We start from the raw sequence: 24,163 nt of genomic DNA, 5'->3' as shown, positions 1-24,163 counted from the left end.
GAACCAAAAATCTCCAACTAGCCTACCTGGTAAAATAAAGGTAAAGTGGGTGGGGTTATATCCTTCCTGTTTGGCCCTGTCCGGGGGTGTCATCGGATGGGGCCACAGTGTCTCCTGACCCCTCCTGTCTCAGCCGCCAGTATTTATGCTGCAGTAGTTTATGTGTCGGGGGGCTAGGGTCAGTTTGTTATATCTGGAGTACTTCTCCTGTCCTATTCGGTGTCCTGTGTGAATTTAAGTATGCTCTCTCTAATTCTCTCTTTCTTTCTCTCTCTCGGAGGACCTGAGCCCTAGGACCATGCCTCAGGACTACCTTGGCATGATGACTCCTTGCTGTCCCCAGTCCACCTGGCCGTGCTGCTGCTCCAGTTTCAACTGTTCTGCCTGTGATTATTATTATTTGACCATGCTGGTCATTTATGAACATTTGAACATCTTGGCCATGTTCTGTTATAATCTCCACCCGGCACAGCCAGAAGAGGACTGGCCACCCCACATAACCTGGTTCCTCTCTAGGTTTCTTCCTAGGTTTTGGGCTTTCTAGGGAGTTTTTCCTAGCCACCGTGCTTCTACACCTGCATTGCTTACTGTTTGGGGTTTTAGGCTGGGTTTCTGTATAGCACTTTGAGATATCAGCTGATGTACGAAGGGCTATATAAATACATTTGATTTGATAAACAGTTTATAAAAGCAATAAGGCACGAGGTGGTGTGATATATGGCCAATATACCACGGCTAAGGCTCTGTGTGCCTAAGGACAACCCTTAGTTGTGGTATATTGGCCATATATCACACCACCTCGTGCCTTATTGCTTAAATATAAGACTGGTCTAGTGAACCATAAGAGCAGTATTACATGGTTGGGGCAATCATGAGCACTCTTAATTTACAGGATTCATTAGCTAGTTGAAATTCAATCCCTGTGTTCTCCCCCATTAATGGAAATGGAATGGGAAAAATCCCTCTGAAATAAAAATAACCGATTTCACTCCTGGAACCCAAAATCCACCTGTTTTCAGCCCTTTGAAATACTACAATCAGCTCTCTGACTCATTCAGAAATACTGACTCAGTTACAATCAGCTCTCTGACTCATTCAGAAATACTGACTCAGTTACAATCAGCTCTCTGACTCATTCAGAAATACTGACTCAGTTACAATCAGCTCTCTGACTCATTCAGAAATACTAACTCAGTTACAATCAGCTCTCTGACTCATTCAGAAATACTGACTCAGTTACAATCAGCTCTCTGACTCATTCAGAAATACTAACTCAGTTACAATCAGCTCTCTGACTCATTCAGAAATACTAACTCAGTTACAATCAGCTCTCTGACTCATTCAGAAATACTAACTCAGTTACAATCACCTCTCTGACTCATTCAGAAATACTGACTCAGTTACAATCAGCTCTCTGACTCATTCAGAAATACTGACTCAGTTACAATCAGCTCTCTGACTCATTCAGAAATACTGACTCAGTTACAATCAGCTCTCTGACTCATTCAGAAATACTAACTGTTACAATCAGCTCTCTGACTCATTCAGAAATACTAACTCAGTTACAATCAGCTCTCTGACTCATTCAGAAATACTGACTCAGTTACAATCAGCTCTCTGACTCATTCAGAAATACTGACTCAGTTACAATCAGCTCTCTGACTCATTCAGAAATACTGACTCAGTTACAATCAGCTCTCTGACTCATTCAGAAATACTAACTGTTACAATCAGCTCTCTGACTCATTCAGAAATACTAACTCAGTTACAATCAGCTCTGACTCATTCAGAAATACTGACTCAGTTACAATCAGCTCTCTGACTCATTCAGAAATACTAACTGTTACAATCAGCTCTCTGACTCATTCAGAAATACTGACTCAGTTACAATCAGCTCTCTGACTCATTCAGAACAACTTCAGTGGCCAGTGTTGTCAGCAGGGTGTGGAGTCCAGTCCAATCAGGAACTAGTAAGAAATAATTCAACTGACTAACAACGTACGTAAACACACACGATTTATTGCTATCCATGCAAACTGAATATTAAATGAATGTGAGGAGAATAAACAGAGTAGAAACATTACATAGTATAGTTATTACAGAAGTTCTTATATTTACAGTCCAATGACAGCTGCTGTCATGACACATCTATAGTCATGTCCTCCTCCTCCTCTTCCTCCTCCTCCTCTTCATCCTCATCGAAGTACTTCTCCTCTGCATCTCTGTTGACGATGTCCAGGTTGTCGTAGTCGGGGTTCCCGTCCACTTCACTACAACACAAACAGCTCGTAAAGTAGTTCAGTCTGTCCACTTCACTACACACAGCTAGTACAATCTGTCCACTACAACACACACAGCTAGTACAGTAGTTCAGTCTGTCCACTACAACACACACAGCTAGTACAGTAGTTCAGTCTGTCCACTACAACACACAGCTAGTACAGTAGTTCAGTCTGTCCACTACACTACACTACACTACAACACACACAGCTAGTACAGTAGTTCAGTCTGTCCACTACAACACACACAGCTAGTACAGTAGTTCAGTCTGTCCACTACACTACACTACACTACAACACACACAGCTAGTACAGTAGTTCAGTCTGTCCACTACACTACAACACACACAGCTAGTACAGTAGTTCAGTCTGTCCACTACACTACAACACACACAGCTAGTACAGTAGTTCAGTCTGTCCACTACACTACACTACACTACAACACACACAGCTAGTACAGTAGTTCAGTCTGTCCACTTAGTTGGTCAGCCCGGTTAGTCTCCCCGGTTAGTCTGCCCAGTTAGTCAGCCCGGTTAGTCTCCCCAGTTGGTCAGCCCGGTTAGTCTCCCCGGTTAGTCTCCCCAGTTAGTCAGCCTGGTTAGTCTCCCCAGTTGGTCAGCCCGGTTAGTCTCCCCAGTTGGTCAGCCCGGTTAGTCTCCCCAGTTGGTCAGCCCGGTTAGTCTCCCCAGTTGGTCAGCTCGGTTAGTCTCCCCAGTTGGCCAGCCCGGTTAGTCTCCCCAGTTGGTCAGCCAGCTACTAACCTGTAGTTAAAGTCTTTGTCGTGTCCGTCCAGGAAGCGTTGGTACATCCGAGTGATGAACTCGTCCCTGAGCAGAGCTTTCTCCTGGGGTGTTGGCTCATAGCCCTCTGCCCCCAACCCTCCACCTGGAGGCACCACACACACAGTACCGTGAGACACACACACACACACACAGTACCGTGAGAAACACACACAGTACCGTGAGACGTTGCTATTCTAACTACATAGCCACATTACATTACGTTGCTATTCTAACTACATGGCCACATTACGTTGCTATTCTAACTACATGGCCACATTACATTACGTTGCTATTCTAACTACATGGCCACATTACGTTGCTATTCTAACTACATAGCCACATTACATTACGTTGCTATTCTAACTACATGGCCACATTACATTACGTTGCTATTCTAACTACATGGCCACATTACGTTGCTATTCTAACTACATGGCCACATTACGTTGCTATTCTAACTACATGGCCACATTACATTACGTTGCTATTCTAACTACATGGCCACATTACATTACGTTGCTATTCTAACTACATGGCCACATTACATTACGGTGCTATTCTAACTACATGGCCACATTACATTACGGTGCTATTCTAACTACATGGCCACATTACGTTGCTATTCTAACTACATGGCCACATTACATTATGTTGCTATTCTAACTACATGGCCACATTACATTACGTTGCTATTCTAACTACATGGCCACATTACATTACGATTCTAACTACACGGCCACATTACATTATGTTGCTATTCTAACTACATGGCCACATTACGTTGCTATTCTAACTACATGGCCACATTACATTACGTTGCTATTCTAACTACATGGCCACATTACATTACGTTGCTATTCTAACTACATGGCCACATTACATTACGTTGCTATTCTAACTACATGGCCACATTACATTACGGTGCTATTCTAACTACATGGCCACATTACGTTGCTATTCTAACTACATGGCCACATTACATTATGTTGCTATTCTAACTACATGGCCACATTACATTACGTTGCTATTCTAACTACATGGCCACATTACATTACGATTCTAACTACACGGCCACATTACATTATGTTGCTATTCTAACTACATGGCCACATTACATTATGTTGCTATTCTAACTACATGGCCACATTACATTACGATTCTAACTACACGGCCACATTACATTATGTTGCTATTCTAACTACATGGCCACATTACATTATGTTGCTATTCTAACTACATGGCCACATTACATTACGATTCTAACTACACGGCCACATTACATTATGTTGCTATTCTAACTACATGGCCACATTACATTATGTTGCTATTCTAACTACATGGCCACATTACATTATGTTGCTATTCTAACTACATGGCCACATTACATTATGTTGCTATTCTAACTACATGGCCACATTACATTATGTTGCTATTCTAACTACATGGCCACATTACATTACGATTCTAACTACACGGCTACATTACATTACGTTGTTATTCTAACTACATGGCCACATTACATTACGTTGCTATTCTAACTACATAGCCACATTACATTACGTTGCTATTCTAACTACATGGCCACATTACATTACGTTGCTATTCTAACTACATGGCCACATTACATTACGTTGCTATTCTAACTACACAGCCACATTATGTTGCTATTCTAACTACATGGCCACATTACATTACGTTGCTATTCTAACTACACGGCCACATTACGTTGCTATTCTAACTACATGGCCACATTACATTGCTATTCTAACTACATGGCCACATTACGTTGCTATTCTAACTACATGGCCACATTACATTACGTTGCTATTCTAACTACACGGCCACATTATGTTGCTATTCTAACTACATGGCCACATTACATTACGTTGCTATTCTAACTACACAGCCACATTATGTTGCTATTCTAACTACATGGCCACATTACATTACGTTGCTATTCTAACTACACGGCCACATTACGTTGCTATTCTAACTACATGGCCACATTACATTGCTATTCTAACTACATGGCCACATTACGTTGCTATTCTAACTACATGGCCACATTACATTACGTTGCTATTCTAACTACACAGCCACATTATGTTGTTATTCTAACTACATGGCCACATTACATTACGTTGCTATTCTAACTACATGGCCACATTACATTATGATTCTAACTACATGGCCACATTACATTATGTTGCTATTCTAACTACACAGCCACATTATGTTGTTATTCTAACTACATGGCCACATTACATTACGTTGCTATTCTAACTACATGGCCACATTACATTACGTTGCTATTCTAACTACACGGCCACATCGTACAGACTACCTTCTCAAACTGTTAGTCAACTGTAGTGAATGTTGGCAAACTATTTCCCTTGTTGAACGCACGTCTGGTGATGCTGTGTCTTACCCTCCTCCCCCTCCTCCTCCTCCAGTGCGTTCTCCTCCCTGTCCTGCTCCTCCTGCAGCCGGCTCTGGATCAGTCTCTCCTGGTAGGAGGTGAGGAGGAGATGGGCCAGCCCCCCCTCTGCTCCCCCCGGCCCCCGCTCCTCCCCTGCTCCTCCCTGCATGGCCTCGAGGGAGCGATGTAGCAGCTCCTCCTCTGTCAGGTATTGGCCGATGTATTGCTCATACAGTAGGGGCTCCCGGCTTCTCATCTGGTCCTCACTGAAGTACTGGCCCTCTGGGGGGGTTAGAGACATGTTGAAGTACTGGCCCTCTGGGGGGGGGAGGGGTTAGAGACATGTTGAAGTACTGGCCCTCTGGGGGGGTTAGAGACATGTTGAAGTACTGGCCCTCTGGGGGGGGGGTTAGAGACATGTTGAAGTACTGGCCCTCTGGGGGGGTTAGAGACATGTTGAAGTACTGGCCCTCTGGGGGGGGGGGGGAGGGGTTAGAGACATGTTGAAGTACTGGCCCTCTGGGGGGGTTAGAGACATGTTGAAGTACTGGCCCTCTGGGGGGGGGGTTAGAGACATGTTGAAGTACTGGCCCTCTGGGGGGGTTAGAGACATGTTGAAGTACTGGCCCTCTGGGGGGGTTAGAGACATGTTGAAGTACTGACCCTCTGGGGGGGAGGGGTTAGAGACATGTTGAAGTACTGGCCCTCTGGGGGGGTTAGAGACATGTTGAAGTACTGGCCCTCTGGGGGGGGGGGGGGTTAGAGACATGTTGAAGTACTGGCCCTCTGGGGGGGTTAGAGACATGTTGAAGTACTGGCCCTCTGGGGGGGGGGGGGGGGTTAGAGACATGTTGAAGTACTGGCCCTCTGGGGGGGTTAGAGACATGTTGAAGTACTGACCCTCTGGGGGGGGGGGGGTTAGAGACATGTTGAAGTACTGGCCCTCTGGGGGGGTTAGAGACATGTTGAAGTACTGACCCTCTGGGGGGGTTAGAGACATGTTGAAGTACTGGCCCTCTGGGGGGGTTAGAGACATGTTGAAGTACTGGCCCTCTGGGGGGGAGGGGTTAGAGACATCCCTGGGGGGGGGGGGGGGGACAGAGAACATCCCTGGTCATCCCTACTGCCTCTGATCTGGAGGACTCACTAAACAGAGAACATCCCTGGTCATCCCTACTGCCTCTGATCTGGAGGACTCACTAAACACACGTTTCGTTTGTAAATGATGTCTGAGTGTTGGCGTGGGCCCCTGGTGCCGTCTGGTTTGTAAATGATGTCTGAGTGTTGGCGTGGGCCCCTGGTGCCGTCTGGTTTGTAAATGATGTCTGAGTGTTGGCGTGGGCCCATGGTGCCGTCTGGTTTGTAAATTATGTCTGAGTGTTGGCGTGGGCCCTTGGTGCCATCTGGTTTGCTTCATAAGGAATTTGAAATTATTTATACTTTAACTTTTTTATACTTAAATATATTTTAGCAATTGCATTTACTTTTGATACTTAAGTCTATTTAAAACCAAACACTTTCAGACTTTTACTCAAGTAGTATTTTACTGTGTGACTTTCACTTGAGTCATTTTCTATTAAGATATCTTTACTTTTACTCAAGTATGAGAATTGGGTACTTTTTCCACCGCTGATTACCAGTAGCTTTGCAACCCTGGACCTGGGTGAGCATCAGTGTTTGAGTACCAGGGTCTGTGATTGGTGCTGAAGACTGAGTACCAGGGTCTGTGATTGGTGCTGAAGACTGAGTACCAGGGTCTCTGATTGCTTGCTAGGCTCACCCCTCTGCAGCTCTCTGAGGGCAGCGTAGCGTTGGTTGCGTACCCGGGTCCTGTTGGTCCGTCCCGCTGCTCTCCGCCTCACCTCCCGGCAGTAGTACTGCGCCCGGGGGTCAGAAGTCAGATGGCAGAATACTGACAGGTGCTGTGGCTTCAGGTGGGCCTGTGGGAGAGGGTTAGAGGTCAGAGGTGATGGGACAGAGGGTTAGAGGTCAGAGGTGATGGGGGAGCAGGGGTTGGTCATATGTCAGTTTCTATATAATACCAAGTTGTACTCAGGCCAGTTTCAGATACAGAGATACTGTATGAATACAGTAAGTGAATGAGATGGCAAAGCATTTGTGTCTCAAAAACAATAAGTGTAAAGAATTTGTCTAAAAATATGGATTTCTAAGCTTTAATTTAATCAGTGGAGCCCAACTGAGACCAGGGTCTCATCTTCAGAGACCCAACTGAGACCAGGGTCTCATCTTCAGAGACCCAACTGAGACCAGGGTCTCATCTTCAGAGACCCAACTGAGACCAGGGTCTCATCTTCAGAGACCCAACTGAGACCAGGGTCTCATCTTCAGAGACCCAATTGAGACCAGGGTCTCATCTTCAGAGACCCAACTGAGACCAGGGTCTCATCTTCAGAGACCCAATTGAGACCAGGGTCTCATCTTCAATGGTGCCCTGAGACCATAAGTAAAAGAAAGACCAGCCCAGTTCTGGTTGTCAGGGTTCGAGAAAAGAGGTACCTGGTATCTCTCCAGGAACACCAGGGGCTTGGTCCGGTACTGTCCCAGCAGCTCCTCTCTCCGCTGGGCTACGGTCAGTTCGCCCTCACCTACCTGCTGGCTCTTCACCTGAATACCACTCACAGCCACCACCTCCACCATAGCACACACACCGATGGGATCCGCCTGGGAAAACACACACACACACACACACACACACACACACACACACACACACGCACTTGTCTTCGCCAATTCCTTGTCATTCGCCGGTTGGTAGCTAGCTAGTTCACACATTAACATCACAGATGAAAGGGGCGTAGTCATCAATATTTTTGGTAACATCTGGTTTCTACGTCACTATCTCCCTCCTTGTTGCTGTTTCTCACCTGGTTGTCCTGCGGCTCGTCCTCCTCGGTGTGGGCGGTTTCAGAGCAGCTAGAAGCTGGTCCGGTTCCCCTGGGGTCGGGCTGTGGTCGCCGGGGGTCGGGCTGTCTGCAGGCCACTGGTTCAACGCTGACAGGCGGACTGGGCTCGGGAACAGGGTCGATCTCCCCCCACATGGCTGTGAGCACAATGACGACACCTCTATGGTCTAACTTAACTTACTAGTAATGTTAGCGCGGACGGAAGGTCCCTCTTTCTTGCGAAACGAGACTAATCTGATAAATATTGGTTGAATGCAATTTTAGAATTCGCACTGCATTTCAAAGTTTATAAACCTTTTGCATTTCTTGCTATTTCGAAAATGTCGCTTCCTGGTCCGTCGTTGTTGTCAGTCCCCTGATTACCAAGGTACATCGCTCAAGGTTCCTACGTACGGTTCATTATTTTTTTCTTATTTTTTTCTTCTTGAACTTTTCCATTTATACAAACATATACGGGAGTTAAATGATTCATTTAAAATGCATATTTAACAAAGAACATAACCAAACACACAGGTTGAAGAATATATATTTGAACAAACGTCAGATCTTATACTGTATACAAAACATTAAATTATACATGTCATATCAGCAATGAGATTCAGGACATGTTTGTTTTTAACAAATGTCTATGTGTAGTGTATGTTAAGGCGTTTGTCATGAACCCTCCATTATGATTTGCACCAGTTCTTCTCCAGAATAAAGACAAGTTGGAACTCAACTTTATTTTCAATTTAGTTTCTTTAATAGAATCTTATTTACACAGTATTTTGTCATTAATGTTTAGTAGCCAGGAAGTTACAATACTCTGCTTCCATCTTTACACAACGAACAACCTCTCCACTGTTACCAACACACTCATACTGCAGTACTGGGAGCCGTGGTCCTGTAGCCCACTGAGCTAAAGGCATCAGGTCTCAGGTCAGAGATCACTCATACTGCAGTACTGGGAGCCGTGGTCCTGTAGCCCACTGAGCTAAAGGCATCAGGTCTCAGGTCAGAGATCACTCATACTGCAGTACTGGGAGCCGTGGTCCTGTAGCCCACTGAGCTAAAGGCATCAGGTCTCAGGTCAGAGATCACTCATACTGCAGTACTGGGAGCCGCGGTCCTGTAGCCCACTGAGCTAAAGGCATCAGGTCTCAGGTCAGAGATCACTCATACTGCAGTACTGGGAGCCGCGGTCCTGTAGCCCACTGAGCTAAAGCCTCAAGGCATCAGGTCTCAGGTCAGAGGTCACTCATCATGCGAGTGCAGTCATCTGTTATGTTCCACCAACGTCCAGTCTTCATCATATTTGACCTTCAACATTTAGTTTGATTTAATTTGTTTCTATGGAGGTTTAACGACGGTTGGGATTCACTCATTCAGGGAGAAAAATAAACAGAAAAGTAACCATAGTAACCAATCCCCAACCTTATATCTGTGTTCAGGAGAGGGGGAGGGAGGGAGATGGTGGGAGGGACACAGATGTAGAGATGTGAAGTTTGGAGAGAGAGAGGGATGGAGGTAGGGAGGGACACAGATGGAGAGAGAGAGGGATGGAGGTAGGGAGGGACACAGAGATGTGGAGAGAGAGAGGGATGGAGGTAGGGAGAGACAGGTGGAGAGAGAGAGGGATGGAGGTAGGGAGGGACACAGAGATGTGGAGAGAGAGGGATGGAGGTAGGGAGAGACAGGTGGAGAGAGAGGGATGGAGGTAGGGAGGGACACAGGTGGAGAGAGAGGGGGATGGAGGTAGGGAGGGACACAGAGATGTGGAGAGAGAGGGATGGAGGTAGGGGAGGGACACAGAGATGGAGAGAGAGAGGGATGGAGGTAGGGAGGGACACAGAGATGTGGAGAGAGGGGGATGGAGGTAGGGGAGGGACACAGAGATGGAGAGAGAGAGGGATGGAGGTAGGGAGGGACACATAGATGTGGAGAGAGGGGGATGGAGGTAGGAAGAGACACAGAGATGTGGAGAGAGGGGGATGGAGGTAGGGAGGGACACAGAGATGTGGAGAGAGGGGGATGGAGGTAGGGAGGGACACAGAGATGTGGAGAGAGAGGGATGGAGGTAGGGGAGGGACACAGAGATGGAGAGAGAGGGATGGAGGTAGGGGAGGGACACAGAGATGGAGAGAGAGGGGGATGGAGGTAGGGGAGGGACACAGAGATGGAGAGAGAGAGGGATGGAGGTAGGGGAGGGACACAGAGATGGAGAGAGAGGGGGATGGAGGTAGGGGAGGGACACAGAGATGGAGAGAGCGGTGAAGTTTGGGGGTTTATTGCATATTTCAGACAGGTGTGGGGATGAGACAGGCTGGGGAGTGAGGCAGGTTAGATTATTGTGGAGCTCACAGCCAGTCTGTTTTTCAGATCCAGATGAACCCTAACAAGGATGAGGGAGGATGAGAGGAGAGAAGGAGAGAGGGTTAACCTAGGGTTAATAAGGGGTCTGAAGAGGAGTGGAGGAGGGATGAGAGGAGAGAGGGATGAGAGGAGGAGAGAGGGAGGGAGGGAGGGATGAGAGAGGGTTAATGGCTGTGAGTGGAGGAGAGGCAGAGAGGGATGAGAGGAGAGAGGGAGGAGAGGACAGAATGAGGGATGAGAGGAGAGAAGGAGGGATGAGAGGACAGAATGAGGGATGTGAGGAGAGGAGAGAAGGAGGAGGAGAGAAGGAGGAGGAGAGAGAAGGAGGAGGAGAGAGAAGGAGGAGGAGAGAGGGAGGAGAGGAGAGAAGGAGGGATGAGAGGAGAGAGGGATGAGAGGGAGGGAGGAGAGGACAGAATGAGGGATGTGAGGAGAGAAGGAGGGATGAGAGGAGAGAAGGAGGGATGAGAGGACAGAATGAGGGATGTGAGGAGAGGAGAGAAGGAGGAGGAGAGAGAAGGAGGAGGAGAGAGAAGGAGGAGAGGAGAGAAGGAGGAGGAGAGAGGGAGGAGAGGAGAGAAGGAGGGAGGAGAGGAGAGAAGGAGGGATGAGAGGAGAGAGAGGGAGGAGAGGAGAGAAGGAGGGATGAGAGGAGAGAGGGAGGAGAGGAGAGAAGGAGGAGGAGAGAGGGAGGAGAGGAGAGAAGGAGGGATGAGAGGAGAGAGGGATGAGAGGAGGGATGAGAGGAGAGAAGGAAAGATGAGAGGAGAGGGAGGAGAAGTGGAGAGATGAGAGGAGGGGGATGAGGAGAGAGGAAGACAAAAGAAGGAGGGATGAGAGGAGGGGTTAGGGGGTCCGTCTCTGTAGAGTAGCAGCAGGTCAGTATCATCATCATCACAGTAAATAAATAAAATAATAATCAGAGAGACATACAGGCTTAATACCATTATACAGAGGACCAGGTGCTATGCACACACACACACACACACACACACACACACACACACACACACACACACACACACACACACACACACACACACACAACAGTGGTTAAACATGAAGCATGAACATTAATCAATCTGCTTTCTGATTGGAGGATTTCAGCTCAGATCGTCTCTGATTGGCTTATTCTGTACAGAGACTGCGTGTGATTGGAGACAGAATCAAAGTCATTGGTTGTTCTGAAGAGTGACATCATAGCTCGATAAAACTGAAGGATAAAAATGTTTCTTCAAAATCTGAAAAACCTCTAAAATACAGGAACCGATGATATCCCCGGATCATGCAACCATGGTAACAAACCCGGCCGTGACCCATGATGACAGTTCCCCTGGAGATCAGTCTGGTCGGGATGGGAGAGGCTAGGTGGTATTGTCCTGTGATTGGTCAATAGTAGTTCTGTAGGGGCGGGGGGTTATTGCAGGGTGACGTGTGTGTGTGTGTTTCACTCCACAGCGAAGCCGCAAGTTTCCTCCACGGCCGTCAGCAGTTTCTCATAAAGTTTCTCGTACGACTCGTAGGGAGGGATATCTATTCTGTTAAAACTAAAGGAGGAGAAGGAGAGAGTGAGATCGGGAAAGGGGGAGGGAGGGAGGGAGGGAGGGAGGAAGAGAGAGATTAATATCCAGACAGTGATGTTCAGTGCCTTCAGAATGTATTCACACCCCTCAACTTTTTCCACATTTTCTGTTACAGCCTGAATTTAAAATGGATCCATTTTAGATGTTGTTTAGGCCAGTGACACACAAATACCCCATAATGTCAAAAGTGGAATTATGTTTTTAGAAATGTGTACAAATCAATAAAAAATGAAAAGCTGAGATGTCTTGAGTCAATAACTATTCAACCCCTTTGGTCAGTCTAAATACGTTCAGGAGTGAAAATCTACTTAACACATTAGTCCCATAGTCAGGTTATACCTGTTAGTGGCGCTAGCGGAGTCCCATAGTCAGGTTATACCTGTTAGTGGCGCTAGCGGAGTCCCATAGTCAGGTTATACCTGTTAGTGGCGCTAGCGGAGTCCCACGGTCAGGTTATACCTGTTAGTGGCGCTAGCGGAGTCCCATAGTCAGGTTATACCTGTTAGTGGCGCTAGCGGAGTCACATAGTCAGGTTATACCTGTTAGTGGCGCTAGCGGAGTCCCATAGTCAGGTTATACCTGTTAGTGGCGCTAGCGGAGTCCCATAGTCAGGTTATACCTGTTAGTGGCGCTAGCGGAGTCCCATGGACTCACTCTGGTTATACCTGTTAGTGGGGCTAGCGGAGTCCCATGGTCAAGTTATACCTGTTAGTGGCGCTAGCGGAGTCCCATAGTCAGGTTATACCTGTTAGTGGCGCTAGCGGAGTCCCATAGTCAGGTTATACCTGTTAGTGGCGCTAGCGGAGTCCCATAGTCAGGTTATACCTGTTAGTGGAGATAGCGGAGTCCCATAGTCAGGTTATACCTGTTGGTGGCGCTAGCGGAGTCCCATGGACTCACTCAGGTTATACCTGTTAGTGACGCTAGCGGAGTCCCATAATCAGGTTATACCTGTTAGTGGCGCTAGCGGAGTCCCATTGTCAGGTTATACCTGTTAGTGGTGCTAGCGGAGTCCCATAGTCAGGTTATACCTGTTAGTGGCGCTAGCGGAGTCACATGGACTCACTCAGGTTATACCTGTTAGTGGCGCTAGCGGAGTCCCATGGACTCAATCAGGTTAAACCTGTTAGTGGCGCTAGCGGAGTCCCATAGTCAGGTTATACCTGTTAGTGGCGCTAGCGGAGTCCCATAGTCAGGTTATATCTGTTAGTGGCGCTAGCGGAGTCCCATGGACTCACTCAGGTTATACCTGTTAGTGGCGCTAGCGGAGTCCCATGGACTCACTCAGGTTAAACCTGTTAGTGGCGCTAGCGGAGTCCCATAGTCAGGTTATACCTGTTAGTGGCGCTAGCGGAGTCCCATAGTCAGGTTATACCTGTTAGTGGAGCTAGCGGAGTCCCATGGACTCACTCAGGTTATACCTGTTAGTGGCGCTAGCGGAGTCCCATGGACTCACTCAGGTTATACCTGTTAGTGGCGCTAGCGGAGTCCCATGGTCAGGTTATACCTGTTAGTGGCGCTAGCGGAGTCCCATGGACTCACTCTGGTTATACCTGTTAGTGGCGCTAGCGGAGTCCCATGGACTCACTCAGGTTATACCTGTTAGTGGCGCTAGCGGAGTCCCATGGACTCACTCAGGTTAAATCTGTTGGTGGCGCTAGCGGAGTCCCATGGACTCACTCAGGTTATACCTGTTAGTGGCGCTAGCGGAGTCCCATAGTCAGGTTATACCTGTTAGTGGAGCTAGCAGAGTCCCATGGACTCACTCAGGTTATACCTGTTAGTGGCGCTAGCGGAGTCCCGTCCCATAGTCAGGTTATACCTGTTAGTGGCGCTTGCGGAGTCCCATAGTCAGGTTATACCTGTTAGTGGAGCTAGCGGAGTCCCATGGACTCACTCAGGATATACCTGTTAGTGGCGCTAGCGGAGTCCCATGGACTCACTCTGGTTATACCTGTTAGTGGCGCTAGCGGAGTCCCATGGACTCACTCAGGTTATACCTGTTAGTGGCGCTAGCGGAGTCCCATAGTCAGGTTATACCTGTTAGTGGCGCTAGCGGAGTCCCATAGTCAGGTTATATCTGTTAGTGGCGCTAGCGGAGTCCCATGGACTCACTCAGGTTATACCTGTTAGTGGCGCTAGCGGAGTCCCATGGACTCACTCAGGTTAAACCTGTTAGTGGCGCTAGCGGAGTCCCATAGTCAGGTTATACATGTTAGTGGCGCTAGCGGAGTCCCATGGACTCACTCAGGTTATACCTGTTAGTGGCGCTAGCGGAGTCCCATAGTCAGGTTATACCTGTTAGTGGCGCTAGCGGAGTCCCATGGACTCACTCAGGTTATACCTGTTAGTGGCGCTAGCGGAGTCCCATAGTCAGGTTATACCTGTTAGTGGCGCTAGCGGAGTCCCATGGACTCACTCTGGTTATACCTGTTAGTGGCGCTAGCGGAGTCCCATGGACTCACTCAGGTTATACCTGTTAGTGGCGCTAGCGGAGTCCCATGGACTCACTCAGGTTATACCTGTTAGTGGCGCTAGCGGAGTCCTATAGTCAGGTTATACCTGTTAGTGGAGCTAGCGGAGTCCCATGGACTCACTCAGGTTATACCTGTTAGTGGCGCTAGCGGAGTCCCATGGTCAGGTTATACCTGTTAGTGGCGCTAGCGGAGTCCCATAGTCAGGTTATACCTGTTAGTGGCGCTAGCGGAGTCCCATGGACTCACTCTGGTTATACCTGTTAGTGGCGCTAGCGGAGTCCCATGGACTCACTCAGGTTATACCTGTTAGTGGCGCTAGCGGAGTCCCATGGACTCACTCAGGTTATGGAGTCCCATAGTCAGGTTATACCTGTTAGTGGAGCTAGCGGAGTCCCATAGTCAGGTTATACCTGTTAGTGGCGCTAGCGGAGTCACATAGTCAGGTTATACATGTTAGTGGCGCTAGCGGAGTCCCATAGTCAGGTTATACCTGTTAGTGGCACTAGCGGAGTCCCATAGTCAGGTTATACCTGTTAGTGGCGCTAGCGGAGTCCCATAGTCAGGTTATACCTGTTAGTGGCGCTAGCGGAGTCCCATAGTCAGGTTATACCTGTTAGTGGTGCTAGCGGAGTCCCATGGACTCACTCTGGTTATACCTGTTAGTGGCGCTAGCGGAGTCCCATGGTCAGGTTATACCTGTTAGTGGCGCTAGCGGAGTCCCATAGTCAGGTTATACCTGTTAGTGGCGCTAGCGGAGTCACATAGTCAGGTTATACATGTTAGTGGCGCTAGCGGAGTCCCATGGTCAGGTTATACCTGTTAGTGGCGCTAGCGGAGTCCCATGGACTCACTCAGGTTATACCTGTTAGTGGTGCTAGCGGAGTCCCATGGACTCACTCAGGTTATACCTGTTAGTGGCGCTAGCGGAGTCCCATGGACTCACTCAGGTTATACCTGTTAGTGGTGCTAGCGGAGTCCCATGGACTCACTCAGGTTATACCTGTTAGTGGAGCTAGCGGAGTCCCATAGTCAGGTTATACCTGTTAGTGGCGCTAGCGGAGTCCCATAGTCAGGTTATACCTGTTAGTGGCGCTAGCGGAGTCCCATGGACTCACTCTGTGTGCAAAAATAATGTATATATATAGTGTTTTACAATGACTACCTCATCTCTGTACCCCACACATACAATTATCTGTAAGGTCCCTCCGGTTGAGCAGTGAATTTCAAACAAAGAATCAAACCTTTGATCATGGTGAAGTTATTAATTACACTTCGGATGGTGTATCAATACACCCAGTCACTACAATGATAATGCTCCTAACTCAGTTGCCAGAGAGGATGGAAACCGCTCAGGGATTTCATTATGAAGCCAATGGTGATTTTAAAACAGTTACAGAGTTTAATTGGCTGTGAGACGAGGGAACTGAGGATCAAATCAAAGTGTATTTGTCACGTGACCCGAATACAACAGGTGTTTACAGTGAAATGTAAACAATAGATAAGTAAAGAAATAAAAAACTGTAAAATAACAGTGAAAATAACAGTAGCTTTATACAGGGGGTACCGGTACAGAGTCAATGTGGAGGCTATATACAGGGGGTACCGGTACAGAGTCAATGTGGAGGCAATATACAGGGGTTACCGGTACAGAGTCAATGTGCAGGCTATATACAGTGGGTACAGAGTCCATGTGGAGGCTATATACAGGGGGTACCAGTACAGAGTCCATGTGGAGGCTATATACAGGGGGTACAGAGTCAATGTGGAGGCTATATACAGGGGGTACAGAGTCAATGTGGAGACTATATACAGGGGGTACCGGTACAGAGTCAATGTGGAGGCTATATACAGGGGGTACCAGTACAGAGTCCATGTGGAGGCTATATACAGGGGGTACCGGTACAGAGTCAATGTGGAGACTATATACAGGGTATTACGGTACAGAGTCAATGTGGAGGCTATATACAGGGGGTACCGGTACAGAGTCAATGTGCAGGCTATATACAGGGGGTACCAGTACAGAGTCAATGTGGAGACTATATACAGGGTATTACGGTACAGAGTCAATGTGCAGGCTAATTGAGGTAATATGTACATCTAGGTAGAGTTAAAGTGACTATGTATTGATGATAATCAGAAAGTAGCAGCAGTATAACAGAGGGGGTAGGATGGATCAACAACATTGTAGTTAGTCCACAATACTAACCCAAATGACAGCGTGAAAAGGAAGCCTGTACAGAACAACATATTCCACAACATGAAGTTCTTATGGCTAGGGGTTCCGCTAGCGCCACTAACAGGTTAATTATGGCTAGGGGTTCCGCTAACAGGTTAAGGCACTAAATTAAAACTTCAAAAATGTGGCAAAGAAATTAACTTTATGTCCTGAATACAAAGTGTTATTTTTGGGGCAAATCCAACACATCACTGAGTACCACTCTTCATAATTTCAAGCATGGTGGTGGCTGCATCATGTAATGGGTATGCTTGTCATCGGCAAGGACTAGGGAGTTTTTTAAGGATAGAAATAAACTGAAGCACAGACAAAATCCCAGAGGAAAACCTGGTTCAGTCTGCTTCCCAACAGATACTGGGAGACAAATTCACCTTTCAGCAGGACAATAACCTACAACTCAAGGCCAAATATACACTGGAGTTGTTTACCAAGACGACATTGAATGTTCCTGAGTGGCCGAGTTACAGTTTGGACTTACATCGGCATGAAAATCTATTGCAACATTTGAAAATGGCTGTCTAGCAATGATCAACAACCAACTTGACAGAACTTGGAGTTTAAAAAATAATACATGTGCAAATATTGTACAATCCAGGTGTGTAAAGCTCTTAGAGACTTACCCAGAAAGCTTACCCAGAATGCTTACCCAGAAAGCTTAGCCAGAAAGACTCACAGCTGTAATCGCTGCCAAAGATGATTCTAACATCTTAGATTCTAACTCAGGGGTGTGAATACTTCTGTAAATGAGATATTTCTGTATTTTATGTTCAATACATTTGAAAGGGGTACTGCGTGTAGATGGGTGATGATAACGTATATTTTAATCCATTTTGAATTCAGGCTGTAACACAACAAAATGTGGAATAAGTCAAGGGGTGTCAATACTTTCTGAAGATACTGTCAGAGTTACATGTTAAAGCAGGGGGGTGTCAATACTTTCTGAAGATACTGTCAGAGTTACATGTTAAAGCAGGGGGGTGTCAATACTTTCTGAAGATACTGTCAGAGTTACATGTTAAAGCAGGGGGGTGTCAATACTTTCTGAAGATACTGTCAGAGTTACATGTTAAAGCAGGGGGGTGTCAATACTTTCTGAAGATACTGTCAGAGTTACATGTTAAAGCAGGGGGGTGTCAATACTTTCTGAAGATACTGTCAGAGTTACATGTTAAAGCAGGGGGGTGTCAATACTTTCTGAAGATACTGTCAGAGTTACATGTTAAAGCAGGGGGGTGTCAATACTTTCTGAAGATAGTGTATATCCATATGTCAGAGTGTGGATGGCTGTTAGCAAGCTGGGAAGAGTAAAGAGACCAGGGTTGGCGTCATGGGTGGACGTTAGGGGGCCTGGTCTGCTCTACCGTACCTCCTTGCCAGTCCAAATAAAATATTTATCATTTATTCGACCGAGACGCACGGCGACAGAAAGATGCATCCATTTCAGATAAAGCATGCGAGGGTTAGGGGTTGGGGTTAGGGGTTAGGGTTAGGGTTAGGGGTTAGGGGTTAGACCATGTATCTGATGCTGTCTCAGTATGTGGAGACCATGTATCTGATGCTGTCTCAGTATGTGGAGACCATGTATCTGATGCTGTCTCAGTATGTGGAGACCATGTATCTGATGCTGTCTCAGTATGTGGAGACCATGTATCTGATGCTGTCTCAGTATGTGGAGACCATGTATCTGATGCTGTCTCAGTATGTGGAGACCATGTATCTGATGCTGTCTCAGTATGTGGAGACCATGTATCTGATGCTGTCTCAGTATGTGGAGACCATGTATCTGATGCTGTCTCAGTATGTGGAGACCATGTATCTGATGCTGTCTCAGTATGTGGAGACCATGTATCTGATGCTGTCTCACTATGTGGAGACCATGTATCTGATGCTGTCTCAGTATGTGGAGACCATGTATCTGATGCTGTCTCAGTATGTGGAGACCATGTATCTGATGCTGTCTGGGCATAAAGAGTATTGCATGTCATACTCTTTCTCTGGTGAGATAGTTTCAGCAAAGAGGAAGAGGAGAAGCCGTGGGCAGTGTGTTTGACACCCCGGTGTTAAAGGCATGGTTCTTTGAAAGTGTGTGTGTTCTTACCATGTGTGTGCCTTGGGTAGGTTGTCTGTGTTGGCCTCTATCAGATGGATGGTGAACAGCCTTGGGCCTGCTGAACCTGTAGAACCTTACACACACACATTCTAGTTATCACTGTTCTAGAACACCAACATTACTGATGTACAACACATTCTAGTTATCACTGTTCTAGAACACATTCTACTTATCACTGTTCTAGAACAAACATTACTGATGCACAACACATTCTAGTTATCACTGTTCTAGAACACATTCTAGTTATCACTGTTCTAGAACACCAACATTACTGATGCAACACATTCTAGTTATCACTGTTCTAAAACACCAACATTACTGATGTACAACACATTCTAGTTATCACTGTTCTAGAACACCAACATTACTGATGTACAACACATTCGAGTTATCACTGTTCTAGAACACCAACATTACTGATGCACAACACATTCTAGTTATCACTGTTCTAGAACACCAACATTACTGATGTACAACACATTCTAGTTATCACTGTTCTAGAACACATTCTACTTATCACTGTTCTAGAACAAACATTACTGATGCACAACACATTCTAGTTATCACTGTTCTAGAACACATTCTAGTTATCACTGTTCTAGAACACCAACATTACTGATGGTGCAGTACAGAGACAAAGTAGAATCTCAATTCAACGGCTCAGACACAAGAGGCATGTGGCAGGGTCTACAGTCAATCACGGACTACAGGAAGAAATCCAGCCCAGTCACGGACCAGGATGTCTTGCTCCCAGGCAGTCTAAATAACTTTTTTGCCCGCTTTGAGGACAATACAGTGCCACTGACACGGCCTGCAACGAAAACATGCGGTCTCTCCTTCACTGCTGCCGAGGTGAGTAAGACATTTAAACGTGTTAACCCTCGCAAGGCTGCAGGCCCAGACGGCATCCCCAGCCGCGCCCTCAGAGCATGCGCAGACCAGCTGGCCGGTGTGTTTACGGACATATTCAATCAATCCCTATACCAGTCTGCTGTTCCCACATGCTTCAAGAGGGCCACCATTGTTCCTGTTCCCAAGAAAGCTAAGGTAACTGAGCTAAACGACTACCGCCCCGTAGCACTCACATCCGTCATCATGAAGTGCTTTGAGAGACTAGTCAAGGACCATATCACCTCCACCCTACCTGACACCCTAGACCCACTCCAATTTGCTTACCGCCCAAATAGGTCCACAGACGATGCAATCTCAACCACACTGCACACTGCCCTAACCCATCTGGACAAGAGGAATACCTATGTGAGAATGCTGTTCATCGACTACAGCTCGGCATTCAACACCATAGTACCCTCCAAGCTCGTCATCAAGCTCGAGACCCTGGGTCTCAACCCCGCCCTGTGCAACTGGGTACTGGACTTCCTGACGGGCCGCCCCCAGGTGGTGAGGGTAGGCAACAACATCTCCTCCCCGCTGATCCTCAACACTGGGGCCCCACAAGGGTGCGTTCTGAGCCCTCTCCTGTACTCCCTGTTCACCCACGACTGCGTGGCCACGCACGCCTCCAACTCAATCATCAAGTTTGCGGACGACACAACAGTGGTAGGCTTGATTACCAACAACGACGAGACGGCCTACAGGGAGGAGGTGAGGGCCCTCGGAGTGTGGTGTCAGGAAAATAACCTCACACTCAACGTCAACAAAACTAAGGAGATGATTGTGGACTTCAGGAAACAGCAGAGGGAACACCCCCCTATCCACATCGATGGAACAGTAGTGGAGAGGGTAGCAAGTTTTAAGTTCCTCGGCATACACATCACAGACAAACTGAATTGGTCCACTCACACAGACAGCATCGTGAAGAAGGCGCAGCAGCGCCTCTTCAACCTCAGGAGGCTGAAGAAATTCGGCTTGTCACCAAAAGCACTCACAAACTTCTACAGATGCACAATCGAGAGCATCCTGGCGGGCTGTATCACCGCCTGGTATGGCAACTGCACCGCCCTCAACCGTAAGGCTCTCCAGAGGGTAGTGAGGTCTGCACAACGCATCACCGGGGGCAAACTACCTGCCCTCCAGGACACCTACACCACCCGATGTCACAGGAAGGCCATAAAGATCATCAAGGACATCAACCACCCGAGCCACTGCCTGTTCACCCCGCTATCATCCAGAAGGCGAGGTCAGTACAGGTGCGTCAAAGCTGGGACCGAGAGACTGAAAAACAGCTTCTATCTCAAGGCCATCAGACTGTTAAACAGCCACCACTAACACTGAGTGGCTGCTGCCAACACACTGACTCAACTCCAGCCACTTTAATAATGGGAATTGATGGGAAATGATGTAAATATATCACTAGCCACTTTAAACAATGCTACCTTATATAAATGTTACTTACCCTACATTATTCATCTCATATGCATACGTATATACTGTACTCTATATCATCGACGGTATCCTTATGTAATACATGTATCACTAGCCACTTTATACTATGCCACTTTGTTTACATACTCATCTCATTTGTACATACTGTACTCGATACCATCTACTGTATCTTGCCTATGCTGCTCTGTACCATCACTCATTCATATATCCTTATGTACATATTCTTTATCCCCTTACACTGTGTACAAGACAGTAGTTTTGGAATTGTTAGTTAGATTACTTGTTATTACTGCATTGTCGGAACTAGAAGCACAAGCATTTCGCTACACTCGCATTAACATCTGCTAACCATGTGTATGTGACAAATACATTGGATTTGATGATTTGATTTGATTTGCAACACATTCTAGTTATCACTGTTCTAAAACACCAACATTACTGATGTACAACACATTCTAGTTATCACTGTTCTAGAACACCAACATTACTGATGTACAACACATTCTAGTTATCACTGTTCTAGAACACACACACATTCTAGTTATCACTGTTCTAGAACACCAACATTACTGATATACAACACATTCTAGTTATCACTGTTCTAGAACACCAACATTACTGATGTACAACACATTCTAGTTATCACTGTTCTAGTACACCAACATTACTGATGCACAACACATTCTAGTTATCACTGTTCTAGAACACACACACATTCTAGTTATCACTGTTCTAGAACGCCAACATTACTGATATACAACACATTCTAGTTATCACTGTTCTAGAACACCAACATTGCTGATGTACAACACATTCTAGTTATCACTGTTCTAGAACACACACACACATTCTAGTTATCACTGTTCTAGAACACCAATCTTACTGATGTTCAACACATTCTAGTTATCACTGTTCTAGAACACCAACATTACTGATGTACAACACATTCTAGTTATCACTGTTCTAGAACCCATTCTAGTTATCACTGTTCTAGAACACCACCATCACTGTTCTAGAACACATTCTAGTTATCACTGTTCTAGAACACCAACATTGCTGATGTACAACACATTCTAGTTATCACTGTTCTAGAACACCAACATTACTGATGTACAACACATTCTAGTTATCACTGTTCTAGAACACCAACATTATTGATGTACAACACATTCTAGTTATCACTGTTCTAGAACACCAACATTACTGATGTACAACACATTCTAGTTATCACTGTTTTGGAACACACACACATTCTAGTTATCACTGTTCTAGAACACCAACATTACTGATGTACAACCCATTCTAGTTATCACTGTTCTAGAACCCATTCTAGTTATCACTGTTCTAGAACACCACCATCACTGTTCTAGAACACATTCTAGTTATCACTGTTCTAGAACACCAACATTGCTGATGTACAACACATTCTAGTTATCATGTGGTCTAGAACAGTGATAACTAGAATGTGTTGTACATCAGTAATGTTTGTTCTAGAACAGTGATAACTAGAATGTGTTCTAGAACAAACATTACTGATGTACAACACATTCTAGTTATCACTGTTCTAGACCACATTCTAGTTATCACTGTTCTTGAACACATTCTAGTTATCACTGTTCTAGAACACGTTCTAGTTATCACTGTTCTAGAACACCAACATCAACTGTTCTAGTTATAGCTGTTCTTTGTTAATAGTGATGTGGGGTGTGCGTGCGACCCACCCTGTAGTGCCTTGAATCCCTGTAGTGGAACTCTGGTAGAACCGGTAACAAACTGCAGTAGTCGTCCTCTCCTCTCCTCAGTGAAGCTCTCTACAGCCTCCCAGAACCAGCAAACCACATTACTGTCTACAGAACAGTGCTTCAAACGGGTGTTAGACTTCCAATCTGCTAGGTCTATCTTCCCCAGGCCTCCGATTATCAACTAGGGAGAGACAGGGAGACAGGCCTCCGATTATACACGAGGGAGGGACAGGGAGACAGGCCTCCGATTATCAACTAGAGAGAGACAGGGAGACAGGCCTCAGATTATACACTAGAGAGACAGGCCTCCGATTATCAACTAGAGAGAGACAGGGAGACAGGCCTACGATTATACACTAGAGAGAGACAGGCCTCGATTATCAACTAGAGAGACAGGGAGACAGGCCTCCGATTATACACTAGAGAGAGACAGGCCTCCGATTATCAACTAGAGAGAGACAGGGAGACAGGCCTCCGATTATACACTAGATAGAGACAGGGAGACATGCCTCCGATTATACACTAGAGAGACAGGGAGACAGGCCTCTGATTATACACTCGAGAGCGACAGGGAGACAGGCCTCCGATTATACACTAGAGAGAGACAGGCCTCCGATTATCAACTAGAGAGAGACAGGGAGACATGCCTCCGATTATACACTAGAGAGACAGGGAGACAGGCCTCCGATTATACACTAGATAGAGACAGGGAGACATGCCTCCGATTATACACTAGAGAGACAGGGAGACAGGCCTCCGATTATACACTCGAGAGCGACAGGGAGACAGGCCTCCGATTATACACTAGGGAGAGACAGGGAGACAGGTCTCAGATTATCAACTAGAGAGAGACAGGGAGACAGGTCTCAGATTATAAACTAGAGAGAGAGACAGGGAGAGAGAGTTAGACAGGCCT

At 46.5% G+C, this 24,163-nt stretch overlaps 2 protein-coding genes and 1 long non-coding RNA gene across 4 annotated transcripts in view; 1 reads left to right on the top strand and 2 right to left on the bottom strand.

Annotated features, from left to right (window-relative positions):
• Window positions 1–1,999: 1,999 nt before the first annotated feature.
• On the bottom strand, window positions 2,000–8,918 carry LOC139421705 (coiled-coil domain-containing protein 97-like). The gene is made up of 6 exons (XM_071172820.1): window positions 8,366–8,918; window positions 7,998–8,162; window positions 7,261–7,420; window positions 5,490–5,762; window positions 3,041–3,164; window positions 2,000–2,270 (listed from the first exon to the last, which is right to left on the bottom strand). Exons 1-6 carry the CDS (start codon window positions 8,537–8,539, stop codon window positions 2,138–2,140), a joined length of 1,029 nt encoding a protein of 342 aa, XP_071028921.1. The 5' UTR covers window positions 8,540–8,918; the 3' UTR covers window positions 2,000–2,137.
• Window positions 8,919–10,093: 1,175 nt separating this feature from the next.
• On the top strand, window positions 10,094–10,727 carry LOC139421709 (uncharacterized). Its single transcript, XR_011635668.1, has 3 exons — window positions 10,094–10,116; window positions 10,558–10,581; window positions 10,623–10,727. It is a non-coding gene; the product is annotated as an uncharacterized lncRNA (long non-coding RNA).
• Window positions 10,728–11,411: 684 nt separating this feature from the next.
• Window positions 11,412–24,163, bottom strand: part of LOC139421702 (E3 ubiquitin-protein ligase SMURF1-like) — a 70,645-nt gene continuing 57,893 nt past the window's right edge. Inside the window, exons 15-17 of one of the 2 annotated variants that reach the window (XM_071172810.1) lie at window positions 23,227–23,428; window positions 19,151–19,235; window positions 11,412–12,303 (exon numbers count right to left, since the gene is read on the bottom strand). In XM_071172810.1, the coding sequence (XP_071028911.1) occupies window positions 12,204–12,303; window positions 19,151–19,235; window positions 23,227–23,428 (387 nt within the window). In that variant the 3' untranslated portion in view covers window positions 11,412–12,203. The remainder of the gene's footprint in view (window positions 12,304–19,150; window positions 19,236–23,226; window positions 23,429–24,163) is intronic. The other variant, XM_071172811.1, reaches the window with a different exon arrangement.

This window comes from Oncorhynchus clarkii, chromosome 12 (genome assembly GCF_045791955.1).
Source record: "Oncorhynchus clarkii lewisi isolate Uvic-CL-2024 chromosome 12, UVic_Ocla_1.0, whole genome shotgun sequence".
NCBI classification, from domain to species: Eukaryota; Metazoa; Chordata; class Actinopteri; order Salmoniformes; family Salmonidae; genus Oncorhynchus; species Oncorhynchus clarkii.
The sequence above is the reverse complement of the archived record's forward strand: the minus strand, read 5'-3'. Positions and strand labels throughout refer to the sequence as shown.